Source organism: Prosopis cineraria, unplaced genomic scaffold (assembly GCF_029017545.1).
Source record: "Prosopis cineraria cultivar Desert tree isolate PC_DT_omini unplaced genomic scaffold, ASM2901754v1 PC9, whole genome shotgun sequence".
Taxonomy (NCBI): Eukaryota; Viridiplantae; Streptophyta; class Magnoliopsida; order Fabales; family Fabaceae; genus Prosopis; species Prosopis cineraria.
Window position 1 is genome coordinate 28,757,513 of NW_026555340.1, and position 15,793 is coordinate 28,773,305.

Genomic DNA, 15,793 nt, shown 5'->3' on the forward strand with positions numbered 1-15,793 from the left:
TAGTTTCTACTCCTGCTTTCCTACAGAGTACGCCGGACAATTCAATGATGGACAATATAACAGAGCAGGAACATCCACTGAGTAACTCATCTTCCAAATTTTACTTCGCACCCTTAAGCATTGTATAGTTAGTTAAGTTGTGATTTTCAAAACATGATTGGAAGTGCATCTTGTTCCCTTGTTCATGTGTCCGAACTCCATCTCAACTGTGTTCTTTGCCACCAAGCTTGAGTCGGCTTGTGTGTCTATCTAGAGCTTGTGCGAGCAATGGTTAACCAACTCATCATATGACACCTGTCACTTTTTGTAGAGCCCACACCACAACTTACAGAAAACTGGGTATGATTTAGACGCCACATCTTTTCTAAAGTTCATAGGAATATCATACATTAACAATATTGCACTACTTCTTAATAGTTTACAAGAATATTCTTTATACTGAGTGATTAACAGTATTTATAATAATAAAAGAAAAACACTGCTCCTAAACCCGGCACTTTACTTGAGTTTTAATTTAAATCCTTGCATTTTTTAATTTTTTTAAATTCTTACACTTTTTTCTGTCTGCAATGTCAATATTTATATTGTTAGAGGGATATTAATATGACATAAAAGGTGTTAATAATGTTAAAATATTAATTAATACTATTAATTTATGCTTACACGTTAAATTGATGCTGGTATAAATTTTTGATGAGCAAAAATAAAAAAGTTCATATTATTAGAGTTGGGTTCTATTGCAATGCAGGCATTTCATCACACTTTACTGATTCTTTATTGTTGTCAAGGATCTCCGACAGTCTTCTCTGGGATCGTGGGGTTATGGTGTTGATTATTAGATTGAGAGAATTTAAGTTAGCTTTTTTTTTAAAATCACTTGATATAGGCTTTTTTTTTATTTTTGTTTATTAAAAAATTCATGTCAATATCAGTTTAGCATATAAACATAAAATTAATAATGTTAATTTACATGTTATTATTGTTAATATTGTAGATATCACGTCAATATTTCTTTAAAAATGTAAGAATTAATGTTGTAGAGATGAAAAGGTGTAGAAATATCAAACTTTGAAAAAAATGCAAGGTCTATGTCAAAATTCAATTAAAAGTGTAGGAATTAAAATAATATTTTTTTAAAAATAAATGAAAGTGCACTGATGAATTGACGATATTGATAACAATAATAAAAAAACTTGAAATTTGGCGCCACAGCCCATAGATGCTTGAAAAGGAGGAAAAAAGTCAAAAATAGTAGGAAGGCAAATCAAGAGGATTGAAACGTGGATGCACCTGTCTACGATAAGATTATCCCGACGACAGAAACTCTTCACGCAAGTCTGTTAAAATATATAAAAAGTTAGACATAAGAAAGTTTACTTTATAATATTTTCTTAGACAATAACACTGTTTTCCCTTACACTCAATAAATTATCAATGGCTTGAAGTTTTAATTCAAACTTTTTTCAGCAAAATTGATACATGTTATACAGCTAATTGGAACCCACAAAATTCAGGTTGGATCAAACTACGTCGATGGTTTTGTTAATATCAATGAAATTATTGTTTGTGATGGTTTTATTAAATGATAAGAATTAATTAAATTTTTTTTTAAATCTCAATTATCAACATAACATAATAGCTGAACTAATAAATTTTAAAAGGTCTTAACTTTTATTAAATATTAAAATTTTAAAGTTAACATTTACTTAAATTTTATAAAAGCCTTATCTCTCATCAAACAACTCTTTTCATATCCACCCTCTCTCAACTATTATAAAAAATATCAAAAATTTTATTATACAAGATTGAGATATTACTTTTACAAAAGAAGCCAATAACTAGGCAGTCTAATGGCTCACAAGATATCAATGAAGAATTTTGATACTAACTTGTTTAACAAGCTGTGTATGACTGTATGATTTTCTGATATAATTCAATCTTGATTAGCTTGCATAGTTTTGCTGTGACATTGTATTCAAAAAAAAAAAATTGATGCATCTTGGCCGGAAAAAAAAGAAGAAGAAGAAGAAAGAGACATCGATGCATCGAATGGCTCAGACAGGTCCCACGCTGACAGTGTGATTCCAGAGGCTGAGGAAATGCCCGACCAGACAAAGCGGTGGACCCGGGTCGTGTTACTCGCTTAACCCGGACCCTATGCCGAGCCTTCTTCCACGCCAGCTCCACTCTGTACTATTCGGTCTCCATTGTGCGAAATGGACATGGGAGCGTTCCAAATATTCGAGCTTTGCTTCTGGCCAAAGCACCAAAAGGAGGAATGAGCTTTTGGGGGGCTTGAAGAAGCATCCCAGAAGCAAACAAGCTCTGGATTATGGTTCCGGACGTGACACAAGAGCACAAGTGCGCAAAAAGACTTTTTGGATTTTACTCATTTATTGTCACTTATTGGCTTTTCTGTTGATGTTATCAATCAATCACAACAAGACTATATATATATATATATTTATTGCTGTATGGTTTCAATCATAATTGTTACTCAGCCGCATGTTGCTCTTTTCCCCTGCGACCTCATACCAGCCTTCTTCCTCTTCCTCCCTGTGCTGTTGTAATTCCTTCATGTCACACAAGAGGCGTCCGGATGATGGCAAGCCAAAATCCGAGAGTAGCAGTCCCGACGATAAGCGCAGAAAGGTTCCTGCTTTTACCAAGTATGACACTGCTTCTTCCTGTTCTTCTTTTCTCTCCCATCTTTGCTCTTGTGGCTGTGATTCTAGAAAATTGCCTGCTTATGCGAGAAATTATGCGGGAAATCAATACTTTCCCGCTACAATTTGGCAGTGATTGCCTTCTCTTCGGTGGATTGTTCCCTAAGTATACACCCCGGAAGACATTATCATTGGATACATATTTAATTTTATATACCTCTTATTTTATTTTTAAGTTCTCATTTACAACTTTATGCGTTAATTTATTGCGCGCGCGCCCATGCATTTATATTTTAACATTCTAAAAAGTCTTATATTTTTTTATCGTATCATTCTAGCACTTGATAGGCTTGCTTGATATCAATTCTCCTTAAAATTTTCATTTGACATGAGTTTCATTCACTGCTCATTCAATAATTGGTTGTGATTGCTTGTTTTCTGCTTAATATTGTGCAAAATGGACCTGGATTTCACTTGTTTATGCAGACATTTGCATCACAATATAATTGTAACACAGAAGATTAATCTAATTGTTGTTGACGCTTTTCTCAGACACTTAAAAAAATTGGATTTCTGACTTTGAAGAAGCTTTTCCGTTCCTGATACTAAAGCGGGAGCTCAAGACACTCTCAAGTTTAAAGTATAGTACTTAAAAAATTTGACATTATTTTTTTATTTAAAAACTCGAGCAATTGAATGTCTAGATTCTTCTCACTTATACAGTCATCTCGAGGTGCAATCCTTTTTTAATATAAACTTTTTCAGTTACACTTGTAAGCCAATATTTATGAATGCCAAGGATGAGGAAATGATGAATGAGATTTAGAGTGATCCTTTGATAAAATATCAGCAGCAATCATTCAACAGTTAGAAACGATTGATTCCATTATGTCATATATTTCACTAACAAAGCTTGTGATTTTTTCTGTTGATGTGTTATTTTAATAATATTCAGTGTGGTTCGTGAGGTGATGAAGTTACATTCAGTTCGGCATCTGCTGGAACCAATCTTAGAGCCCTTGATTCGCCGAGTGGTATCAAAATTATTTCTATTATTGTAATGGGTTAACTGCATGCATATTTTTTTGGTATGAAGTCATTTTGTTTAACAGTCAAACATCAATGTTTAACCAACAACAGGTACTACTTCTGTCATGCATTTTACTTATGTCACAGAAGGCTTGTAAGAAACAATGGAATTGCATCAAAGTCTTCCTCCTTACACTCAAATGTTTCTAGCCAGATACTTAGAATATGTTTGTTTACTTCAGATACCAATTAGGTGTGACATCTATACAGGTCAAGGAGGAAGTTGAATTGGCCTTAAGGAAGCATTTAGCCAACCTGAAACGGTAAGAAGTAATAAATATGAGAATAGTCAGAAGAAAGAAAGGGAAAAATAGCCAAATGGTTTATAAAGACTCTGTTTACTATAGCCCTTTCACTCATATTTCCTTTACTTTTCTTTGCAGGACATGTGGGAAGGAAATACATAGTTTCGAATCAAGAAACTTGCAGCTGCAATTTGAAAACAACATATGTCTTCCTGTCTTTACTGGAGCTCGAATTGAAGGAGAGGATGGATCCAACTTAAAGGTATGTTTAGTCGATTCCGAGAAGGGCGAAGTGGTTAGTTCAGGACCTGAATCTTCAGCTAAGGTGGAAATTGTAGTCCTTGAAGGTGATTTTGAAGATGAAAGTGACTTGTGGCTGTCAGAAGATTTCAAGAACAACATTGTAAGGGAAAGAGAAGGAAAAAAGGCCCTTCTTATGGGAGATGTAGTTTTGCATCTTCAAGATGGGATTGGTATGGTGGGTGAGATTTCGTTCACAGATAATTCAAGTTGGACCAGGAGCCGTAGGTTTAGGCTAGGGGTAAGAGCTGTGGAAAACTTCAATGGAATTAGAATAAGAGAAGCAAAGACAGAGTCATTTATTGTCAGAGATCATCGAGGAGAATGTGAGTACTTCCATGTATAATTCTTCTGCTTAGAGGCATAAAGATCTCATGTTTGCAGGTTATATCTTAAAGGGAATTGATCAAGTGTTTTATGCTGTTATTAACTGCTTCTGTAATTCACAGTTCTCATGACTGTAATTTTTATTGCAAGTAAATATCATATAACAGGGCTTATCTAAGTTATTTATTTTTCAAAGAGATGTTAGTTGGACTTCATTTATATGTCTAATTTTTTTGAATGCAGTGTACAAGAAACACCACCCACCGAATTTGTTTGATGAAGTTTGGAGATTGGAAAAGATTGGCAAGGATGGAGCTTTTCACAGGCGTTTGAGCAGGGAAAAGATCAGTACAGTAAAGGATTTTCTCACACTCCTCAATCTAGACCCAACAAAGCTACGCAGTGTAATAATCCTTTAACCACTTCCTTAATCTACAAATTCTTTGCTATCAGCGTTGTCAAGCCTTAGCATACAAAGTTTTCCACTGTCATTTTCATCAAAGTTTTTGGTTTCTTATGTTACTCACGCATTTAACGATTCCCCAAGTAAGCACTCGAGTCTTGGCAAATAATTAACAATCTTGGTTTGGGCATTTGCAGATACTAGGCACTGGTATGTCTGCAAAAATGTGGGAAGTAACTGTGGAGCATGCAAGAAAATGCGTACTTGATAGCAGGAGATACTTGTACTTCCCTTCTGATTCTCAGAATAAAACTGGGATTGTCTTCAATGCCGTGGGACAACTGACAGGGATTCTCTCTGAAGGCCAGTATCTCACCGTAGATAAGCTGGCTGAAGCAGAAAAGGTACTCCTCTCTCATGATCTCCCACTTTCATTTTTGTTTTTCAAATTCTGCATTTACCAATCGCTGTTAATTCTCATTAATCTCAATGTCCACTGTTAGGTTGAAGCTCAAGTGTCTGTCATTTCTGCATACAAGCAAGTGGGGAACGTAGCTACTTTTGAGGATGAAGCTTCTCTCATAGATAACTCTTCCCACTTAACCAATGCACTTTACTCCCCAAGCTCACTGAAGACTGAGGGATCCAGTGCCAATAAGGCTTTGGCTCCTCAAAAAACTGGTGGATTTGATTACACACAAGCGAGTACCTCGTCTCCAGATATCATGTCATCTCTATATTCTGTTGGTGGGACTGGCAGTTTTGATGACTATGGCTTGCCCAGTCTTGAGAGCATGGGACTTCGATATGATCAAGCTCATGGTTTTCCAGTCCACGTGACCAACTCTTTGATGTGTGAAACAGACCCTATGGCACATCCTTTCGGAGATGATATGCAATTCTTCGATCCTACTGATCTCCAGTCTCATTGTAATATTCTGGAATCACAGGCAGATTTGCAGAGCGCTGTTGATGGCTTTATGCTTGCTCGTTCTACAGCCTTGGCCATTGGTAAAGCTCAAAGGAGATGGAGAAAGCTGTTCAACGTCCTGAAATGGTTCATGGTGAGTAGTACCAAGTCAAAAAGAAATCGAGTTGGAGATGGTGAAAGACACATTAATAAAGGGTTGTGAGAAGTTAGAAGGTCCAAACGTGCTGTGGTTTATGTATTATAAGACGTAAATAGGAGCAAGTTCGATGACATGGGCTCATGTTGCTAGCAAGAGGTCAGAGGAATGATCTTTTCCTTTTGTTGTATCAAATTAACTTGTAAATACTTTGTAGTACTCTTCAATAAGGAATGGAGTTGTCCTGGATGCTGGCACTTAACGACAACCTTACTTGAACAAGGTCTGTTATGTAGATTCGTACTTTGTTTTTCTTGAGTTTCAATGAAATTAGGAGCAAAGCACGTAGGACAGGTTTCTTGGACGTTGGCACTAAATGGGATAGCTTACACGTAATATAATTTTTGGTTGTGCATGAAGATGGAAGAGAGTGAATGAGTGAGAGTCCAGTGAAAATTATACAATATCTCAACACAATCGAATAAGCAAATTACCGTGCGCAACCTTTATTTGATAAATAATAATCTGTGCTATTCCGCCTATGCGCTTAACTCTAGTCGGAAAACCAAGTCATATTGTTTATTGCTCGTAAATGTTAAATTTTGTTTGGGCTTTTACCAGCCCAGCTTTGGTTTTTATTTTATTCGGTCTCCACAGTAGGCCCTTTTTCTTAAGCTCAGTTACTCCATCTCGGACTCTCGGATCTCTGAAATTGAATCAAATCAAGGCGAATTGCAAATATGGCGTTCTTCTTGAACAAAACAGGGATTTCCTCCCATTTCCGGTCTCATTCCCAGGTCTTGTTATGCGTTTCTGTCTCAATCGATTGTGATTTATTTTTGGGGAATTATGTTTTAAAAAATTTTTGAGCTTGTCCCATTGTTATCTCGTTTGATTTTTCTTCTGTGCCAAAATTTCTTTTGAGTGAGCAGAAGGCCGAAGATTCGCTTTCCCTCTTGCGCCGTGAATTCCATGTCGAACCCGGGCCTCGTGAAAAAGCCGTAAGGCGTAGAATTTTCGTTCTTTTCTATTTTGCACGCATAAAGATAACCTATAATCATTCATGTTGTTTTGCGGTATTGCAATCCAGTATTTCCGTTTTTCAAACTCTTTTTGGCCAAGTTCCTCCTTAAGTCCTTGACAAAGACGCATTATTGTGTAAGGAAATTAGTTGACCTTGCAGAAAACTGAACATACTTTCTTAAATGGAAATTTTCTTATACCACTTGGAAGTGTAATTTTTGTTCACCTTTTTTTTTTGGGCTTTGTCTGGCCATTCATTTATTGAACATTCATCTTCTTGCAGCTTTTGGCTGAGGATCCATCTCTGAAGCCATTCAAATCATATAAAAAGAGCGTTTCACGGATCAAAAGAATCGGGGATGTTCTAACAATCGTTGTTGTTGCTGGTATGCTTTCTTGTTATACTGGGTTCTGTGTAAAGGGGGTGAGAGGTCGTGGGATTGATGTGAAATGACATGTTTTGCTACTATATTGGTTAGAGGCATTCTTTATTATTGTTTTTTTAACAAAACTTGAGATATTAATGAACTAAGAAGGGAATTTGTTTGTCTTTCTGTCAACTCATACTAGCTGATTAGAATGGTCTGAACCAGAACAGAGATTATCCCTAGTGATCAGGGAATATACTATGACACTGCTGTTCACTTGCTGGAACAAAACTTTTTCCTTTACGAGTGGGGTTTGAGGTTTGTTGAATATAATAAAGACTGTAACAAACAATCGTTTTGTGGTTATTTTTTATATAATGTATAAATCAAATTATCTTTAAAGAGTAGTATAAGGCATCTTTGCTAGCGCTGAGGACAGTCTTTCATTGTCTTAATAGGTCAGCTTTTTTACTGTGTGTTCTATATGTGGATGTATACTTGTGTTAATGCGCTCGTCATTTTGTCAAATTTAAAATTGTAGCATACTCTACAATGGGGTGGAGGGCTTGTTGTTCTCAATCATTATTCATTCATGAGAAAATTAAGTCTTGGAAATTGACATTCGTATACTCAGAAACTGATGCAATGGTATCAAGAACTCGTGAAAGGGCCAGACTGTAAGTGCTGATTATTTTGCTTAATTCATGTTCAACTGAGAGAGCATGCACTGGTGCATCGTATGTCAGTTTTCTAGTGGCAACCTTTCCACCCCCTAATTGTGCAACATTTAAGTTGAATTAAGGAGGGTGCTGATTTAGAATGGATAAGCATTGGCATGACTCACATAATGTTTGAAATATTTGATTATTGTTTTTGATACACTGTGATGACATTCAGGAGTTAGCTAGGAAGTTGTTAATTGAACTTCCTGACCTCTGAATTCTTTTTAAGAAGGGAACTCTAGCTAGACGGCGGTTAATGAAATATGACGAGTTCCTCTACAGAGTCCCCCCCCTCCCGGTTTTATGACGTCTTCTTATATCTTTAAATACTTGTTTTTTGTTTTTTTAAATGTCTCAGGGTGCTGTTATGAAATATACGTCAGAGCTGTTACGAGAGAAGAAGCCCGGAAACAGGCAAATGCTGAAAACACAAGATGAAACGAAAATTGTGATGTTGGCTCTTTTGTTGCATGCTATTATTCTGTCAACAATATGACCTGTCACGATTAACCATATTTTTGAATAAGCAGACAAGCGTTGGAACCAAAAATGCTGCTCCTTAATAGCTCTTCCACCGTCTGAGATTCACGTTTTTGGATGATGAACGTTGAGAGATACATTCTGGTTTTATGTATTTGTGGTGTTTTCTAACATGAAATTTGAAAGGACAGAATTGGGGAATTGGGGTTCCCTGTGCATGAGCGTCCCTCACCTCAGATAAGTGATCGTCAGTATCAGATGCAATACTTGTAAAATTATAACATTTGTCATGTCAAAAAACGTGCAGAAAATCATACCAACTAACATTGCATGACGAAATAAATGTAGATGTCGAGTGTATGGGAGGACATTGACGTCACTGTGGTAGCTCCACAACTGTAGCAGCAGTTGCAAAGACCCAGAAAATCAAGCACATTTTAACTACATTAAAATAATTATAGTTCTATAAGATATTTATCGCATAAAACACTAATTTCATTATAAAAAAAAGTAAAATAAAAAATAATCTTTAAAACTAAAATATAATAAAGACAATCTAATCATATCCTGGTTTCAGATTTATAACCATTATCAGTACCGGGGACAACTAAGTGCAGTAATTGTTTAATTTAATATTATCATTAAGGGTCAAGGGGCAAACTTTTTCCCAGGATGCTCCGCCAAACCGCCATACGGTGCGTGCCACTGCCTCGATTCTCACATGAACGCAAGTAAATATCTATTCTCTTGATCGCACTCTTCGTCAACCTTATCTCAACGGCTACTTGCTCCTTATCGGTTGGGATTTGGGTTCACAATTTACATTTAGATTCAGTTAATGGTTTAAGATTATTCACTCAATATATATCTTAATTATAGTTATTAAATTTTATTAATACTTAAAAATATAAAAATATATTTTTTTCTAAAAATTTAAAATAATTATCACAATTAGAACGCTCTTCATGTGTCCCCTCCAAAACTTTAAAATTTAAGATTTGATACTATTTGAATATTATATGACAAATTTTTTTAAAACTTTTTGATTAAATTAAACAATTGTTATTATACCGTATGACACATTTATTAAATGAGTGGGATACTTATACATCCATTTTTTAAAAAACTGAAATCCCTCATCTTTGTCGCTCATCGTCCATCAATTCTGTATTCTCTTAACTCTCAATCTCCTCGCTCTCAAATTCTACTTCCTCCCCTACCTGCTTTATTTCTTTCTGGCAAATTCCTTTGAATGGCTTTGCTGCACTTCGTTTTACTGTATATGTCCTTCCTCACAACATGCTATACCCATCTTCGTCTAAGACAGGCGGCGCTCAAATGGATATATGGATATAATTTGGTAATTTTATCTATCTCACAATAATTATGGAAAAATAGTTAAATAATTGAGATGGTTAAAAACAAATAACTTTTCAATTTTATCACTATTTAAAAGCATAATTTTTTTTTTGAAAAAAATCTAGGTACGTAAATAGCAGAGATTTTGGAAAAATTAATGATGTTTTATATGAAGTGACTGGTGCGTAAGATCATCAAATTGTTTTTGAAGGTGACTATAATATATAAGACTGGAAGGAGTATAATTTTATTTTTGCCGACATTTGGTTTGTTATTTCACTATTACTCATCAGGAAGACATGCATTCAAGTTGCGGGTGAAGTCAAAGTTGATACTTGATACGTAACTTGAGGGTCTCACTCACTCTAACGTAGTTTAATTTAATGGCGATGCCTATTATTTGAAGATATGTCAGGCCCGATCAGGAAGCCTTGACGAAATTTCCCCAACCTCAACTTCAAGGCAAAAGGGTAGCGTATGGATTGTCATGATCGTGTAGAGTACACAAATCATACTTCCCATACCTGAGTATAACGCGGTGGCAATACGAATTTCCGAACAACTTATTGCTGGCATAGTTTGATGTAAACATTTGAATACTGAATAGATGAAAACTGAAATTACTGTGGTTTGGCCTATTATTTGCACTATTCACGCTGTTATGTATCTTTTTTACCAGATAAGTTTATTGTCACGAGATATTTCTAATTTGAAATCTTTTTATTTATTTTTTGATTAAATTTTTTGTATTGTATACAGATATTCTCTTATTAAGGTAATCATGTTTGCGGTACTGAAAGACATTAAATGTCACACTTTTTTTAATGAGAATTCAAACTTTGTTTTTCTAAGGGCCCGTTAGTTTGCTTGCGTTTCACATTTAAAAAATAAAATTTCACTTTAGGATGTTAAAAGTTGTTTGGGTAAATATTTTACAAAAAAATACATCCTGAAAGCAAATAATAGTTGAGAGTAGATTTGAGAAATATAGCTATTTAAAACTGTTGAAAAGTGAATTTAAAAAATAGGTATTACTTAATATTACCTCAAGTTTAATCTTCTATTCTTTTATTAAAAGATATTTAATTCATGAAAAATATAATTATCATTTCAATAATAATAATTAGGTATCAAGTTTTTAGTATTATAAATTAAATAATTAATCATATTAATTTTTACCATTAATGTATAATAAAAAATATAAATTTTTATCACATTTTTTAAAATTACAAATTAAAGAAGTACAAATGACTATAGATCAAAATTTTAGCATTATAAGTTAAATTTTATGTTATGTAAAATTTTTATCACATTTTTTAAATATTTTAAATATATTACTTTATATAATAAAATTATAAATTATTATAAATCAATATTTTTTAGTAATTATACATTTAAAAATACATTTATTATCACAGTCTAAATAATTTTTAATGTATCAAATTGATTTTAAAAAAATATTTAAATATAAATTTTATTATAATAATTAATTTATTAAATAAATTTTTAACCGAAAACACCAAACACATGCTAAACTGTGATGGACTGGATAATTCTACAGATCTAACTTGTTTTTTTGTTGATTGAATGGTGGATTGGTAGTTGGTAGTCGCACGGCTTTCACTGGATGGGCCATGGCTGGGTTGGCTCAGAGAGAGATTGAATTGAATTGGAGAATTCGTGCATGCAATGATGCATTCTATCTTTTCTCTCTCACCGTTTGGATCTTTCTCTTTTTTTTCTGGGGCCATCGTCTCAGATTTTATAATGACAAATTTTATAATGGAATTGTACCTCATCATGTTTCATTGCCAGATTGCCATCATTTCCCCAATATCAGGTACTGCTTTTCTAAGAATAAACAATGACTCTCTTTTTTTAATTCTCCATTACATGTCTAAAACTTATAATTCTTTTAGTTTAATACCCTAAAAGCCTTTTCTTTTGGGTCTCACCTACACTTTCTATTATAACAATCCGGGAACGTGTTTTTGAGATGGTTTATTTTTGAATATATAGGGGGGGGAGGTTATTGGAGATACCAGTAATGAAGAATGTTCTTTTTTATATGTCAACTGAACTAAGGCTTTAGTAAAAATGAAATAGAGTTTGAGTTTTGAACATGACCACTCAACCTGGGAAACAAAGACACACGCGTCTGTTGATACTAGCGTCATTTCACAAGGATGCCCCGCGCCTCAAGGAGTTCCATTGATATGCATTTGATCCATTCATGCCATGAATTTGTTTAGCTTGTGTAAACCAATCATTCGTAACATGGATCGTCAGTGAAGTTCTTTATGATTTTAATCTGCATAAAAAGTATGAAATTCTGGACCAGCTTTCTGATTGTCTCTCAAAATATTTAGAAATGCAGGAAAATTGTGTGTCTTTGGTGATTCTTTAGCTTTACTTTTTTTTTGCTTTATTGTCTCGCTGCATCCTCAATTCCTCAAATCTTGTACATCTCTGCAGCTGAGTAATTATTGTTCCTTTGAGGGTGTTCTGTACTGCAAGCCTCATTATGATCAACTCTTAAAGAAGACCGGAAGCTTAGAAAAAGTTTTGAAGGTGAATTCAAGCTATTTGATTTAAAGTCTACTAATAAATTTCCACTTCTTTTTGGTACTAACATGTACTCTTTGTTCAGTTCATTCCAAGTTATATTTTATTCATTCCTCTAACTTTCTGTGTGTGTGTAGGTATTCTAAGAACTGCTAGAGTTGTCAGGTCTACTGATCAGGTATTTAAAAACTCTTAAGATGCCATACTTAAACATCGTCATGTATTTACTTTGTGCATATGAAGGCACTTTGTATATATATTAAATTTTCTTGAACTGATCACAGGTACAAACCAATGGCAAGGTTTCTAGATTATTTGCCGGAACTCAGGACAAGTGTGTTAATTGCAAGAAGACAGTCTACCCAATTGAAAAGGCACGTGGCGCTATACTTCAAAATTTCTCATAATAATATAATGACTTTTTCTGTACTGCAAGCCTCATTATGATCAACTCTTAGAAGAACGGAAGCTTAGAAAAAAGTTGAAGGTGAATTCAAGCTATTTGATAAAGTCTACATAATAAATTTCCACGTCTTTTTGGTACTAACATGTACTCTGTTCAGTTCATTCCAAGTTATATTTGATTCATTCCTCTAACTTCTCTGTGGTGTGGGTAGGGATTCTAAGAACTTCTAGAGTTGTCAGGTCTACGGATCAGGTATTTAAAAACTCTTAAGATGCCATACTTAAACATCGTCATGTATTTACTTTGTGCATATGAAGGCACTTTGTATATATATTAAATTTTCCTTGAACTGATCACAGGTACAAACCAATGGCAAGGTTTCTAGATTATTTGCCGGAACTCAGGACAAGTGTGTTAATTGCAAGAAGACAGTCTAACCCAATTGAAAAGGCACGTGGCGCTATACTTCAAAATTTCTCATAATAATATAATGACTTTTGTTTTTTGGAGTCTTCCACTTTAAAGATTATTTTATGGAATGACCTTTATAAATTTGCAGATAACTGATTTAACTTGGGACAAAAAAAGTTAAAAAAAAAAAAAGAAGAAGAAGAAACTTAGCTCAGTGTAAGCTGATGAAGACTAATCAAGCAAGCTCATGTACCATATTCTGAAACATTTAGCTCAGTGGCATTTTATCATTCTGTGACGTGTTTCATACCAAGGGCAATCATAATTCATAAATGAATAGCTAACCTGTTTTTCAAAGCTGTCACTTTAAGGTACCGTTTTCAATTTGGGAGAAAACGGCTGAGTTAAATGCCTGGCAGAACAAGTCATTTAGTTTCTGGGCTTTGGATTAGCATTGTCTGTTGTTGCCATGGTTTCTAGTTGGGGAAGGTTATTAGCTCAGGGTCTCTGTTTTTGTCACACGGATGATAGATGAATTGGTGTGATGGGGAAAGGAGGAAGAGACAAACCGACAGAAACATTCACCCACCAACACACAGTTGTTCAAAGTAGCAGGTCTTTGTTCAATTGTTGAACACATATAATTTTTTTATACCATCATACAATAATGCGCTTTATTCACGTTGTCTTGTGCCCATGGCTTTTCTTCTCAGGTGGCTGTTGACGGAAAATCTTACCACAAGACTTGTTTCAAGTGCTCCCATGGAGGTTGTGTAATCAGCCATCAAATTATGTGGCCCATGAACACCGTCTCTACTGCAGACACCACCATACTCAGCTCTTCAAACAGAAGGGTAATTTCAGTCAACTTGACCGCCTGATGAAATGAAACTAAACATGAAAATGGAAATGGAAATGGAAATGAAAATGAAAATGTCCAGAGGTCACTGAGAAACAACAACAGAGTAATTAATAGTACTATGAGGTTTTCATCTTCCAGTGGCAATGTTCAAGTCCAGATGGTGACTCTATTTAGCGGCATCACAGCATTTTGCTTTGTGTATTATACATATAATAATGTGTGAGGCGAAATTGTAATGAGTTTTGTGTGTCAAATTTTTGATGCGAGACTGAGAAACAAATCAACAATATATAGTTGGAGTGGATTTATGGTTTGACTAGCTGCTAGTTTTGACAAGTTTCCAAAATTTGAGTTTTGCTCTCTTGTATTGACTGGTCTCTTTCAGTGCTTATATGTACCCACTTCTTCTTGTCTAAGAAATAAGAATTGGCAGGTGAGAAAATTATCTTATCACCCTTGATACCCGCAAAAAGACCAAAGGACGCTCTCTTTTATCATTTATTTCACTTTCTCTTATTCCTAGAAAACAAAGCATACGGTGAAGTGGGGTGAAATAGAGGATACATGCATTTCCTTGCATTCTTCATGGGGAACTGTGCTGCAAAAGAGATAAGCTCATGAGCCAAACATGCGATGCAATCTGGAAAAGAGAAGAAAAAGGGCATATATTGCTCTAATTTGCATGCGCGTCCTCCATGATTGCTGATGATAGAGAAGGAAAAGGAAGGGGGAAAATAGACAAACAAGAAAGCAAGAATTGCCCCATGTTGTGGATTTTTTAACAATGACGAGTCACTTTGTGGAGAAAAAGTTACAGAAGCCAAACTTGGTGGGCCTTCCTTGAAGGAACTCTATGCAATTTTTTTTTCCCCATAGAATCAGCAGACCCCTCGTGCAGTGCAACTAACTTTTATGCTCAAGAAGTGCACGAGTGGTGAGCTGGTTGCTGTTGTCCTCTTCTATAAGATTAATTGACATGAAGCAATTACCTTTAAGTCATTAAGAAAAAGGAGAATTAAAAAAAGGCAAAGCAAGAAAGAAAAGGGATCTTTTGCTTTAATAACATAGACATATAGAGTGTGAGGGACTAATAATGCAACGGGCCATGAGAATTATTCTTCTGCTTCTAATGCAAAAAAAAAGATCCTGGGTGTCATGCATGTTTAAAGTGATAAAAATTGCTCGAGCACATTGATTGCTGGTTTTTTTATAGTGATTAATCCTTTTTACCAATCGATTGGACTCCACTATGTTTACCATGTGGCTTTTTTCGTCACTAAAAAGTAAAATGCTTCAACTGGAAAACTGGCAGCATCCACCCATAGTGCTCCTGATTAAGTAAATTAATCAGATTGCTTGTTGTTTTGTGCCATGAACAATGGATTCTCTGTAACTGTAAACGAAAAGCGGGTTTGCTGATCAAAGAATGATCAGATTTACATTTTATTGCCCTTATAATATAGTGGCCAACTTGTTCTTTTCTGGAAAATAATATGTGAC

General features: G+C 34.9%; 2 protein-coding genes and 1 pseudogene across 4 annotated transcripts; all 3 read left to right on the forward strand.

The window, feature by feature from the left end:
* Window positions 1-1,994: 1,994 nt before the first annotated feature.
* LOC129319446 (calmodulin-binding protein 60 A-like) lies at window positions 1,995-6,365 on the forward strand. The gene is made up of 8 exons (XM_054964518.1): window positions 1,995-2,361; window positions 2,539-2,669; window positions 3,622-3,700; window positions 3,966-4,018; window positions 4,139-4,626; window positions 4,871-5,031; window positions 5,228-5,434; window positions 5,534-6,365. Exons 1-8 carry the CDS (start codon window positions 2,158-2,160, stop codon window positions 6,161-6,163), a joined length of 1,953 nt encoding a protein of 650 aa, XP_054820493.1. The 5' UTR covers window positions 1,995-2,157; the 3' UTR covers window positions 6,164-6,365.
* Window positions 6,366-6,633: 268 nt separating this feature from the next.
* LOC129320595 (succinate dehydrogenase subunit 7B, mitochondrial-like) lies at window positions 6,634-9,058 on the forward strand. 3 transcript variants are annotated; one of them, XM_054966119.1, is made up of 5 exons: window positions 6,660-6,894; window positions 7,030-7,098; window positions 7,404-7,506; window positions 8,030-8,165; window positions 8,569-9,033. In XM_054966119.1, the coding sequence occupies exons 1-5, from the start codon at window positions 6,838-6,840 to the stop codon at window positions 8,579-8,581; spliced, it is 378 nt and encodes a 125-aa protein (XP_054822094.1). In that variant the 5' UTR covers window positions 6,660-6,837; the 3' UTR covers window positions 8,582-9,033. The 3 variants fall into 3 exon arrangements, with proteins under 3 accessions (XP_054822096.1, XP_054822094.1, XP_054822095.1); XM_054966121.1 differs by lacking the exon at window positions 7,030-7,098 and having other exon boundaries at window positions 6,634-6,894; window positions 8,569-9,058; XM_054966120.1 differs by lacking the exon at window positions 8,030-8,165 and having other exon boundaries at window positions 6,734-6,894; window positions 8,569-8,908.
* A 3,346-nt stretch (window positions 9,059-12,404) lies between these two features.
* LOC129319887 (LIM domain-containing protein WLIM1-like) lies at window positions 12,405-14,746 on the forward strand (annotated as a pseudogene).
* Window positions 14,747-15,793: the final 1,047 nt, after the last annotated feature.

Coding starts and splice junctions, on each gene's coding strand:
- LOC129319446 (XM_054964518.1), top strand. CDS start 2,158: ATGCCGAGCCTTCTTCCACGCCAGCTCCACTCTGTACTATTCGGTCTC. Junction 2,362..2,538: donor GACGTGACACAAGAGCACAA/GTGCGCAAAAAG, acceptor ACCTCATACCAG/CCTTCTTCCTCTTCCTCCCT. Junction 5,435..5,533: donor AGCTGGCTGAAGCAGAAAAG/GTACTCCTCTCT, acceptor GTCCACTGTTAG/GTTGAAGCTCAAGTGTCTGT.
- LOC129320595 (XM_054966119.1), top strand. CDS start 6,838: ATGGCGTTCTTCTTGAACAAAACAGGGATTTCCTCCCATTTCCGGTCT. Junction 6,895..7,029: donor ATTTCCGGTCTCATTCCCAG/GTCTTGTTATGC, acceptor TTGAGTGAGCAG/AAGGCCGAAGATTCGCTTTC. Junction 7,507..8,029: donor AACAATCGTTGTTGTTGCTG/GTATGCTTTCTT, acceptor TTAAAATTGTAG/CATACTCTACAATGGGGTGG.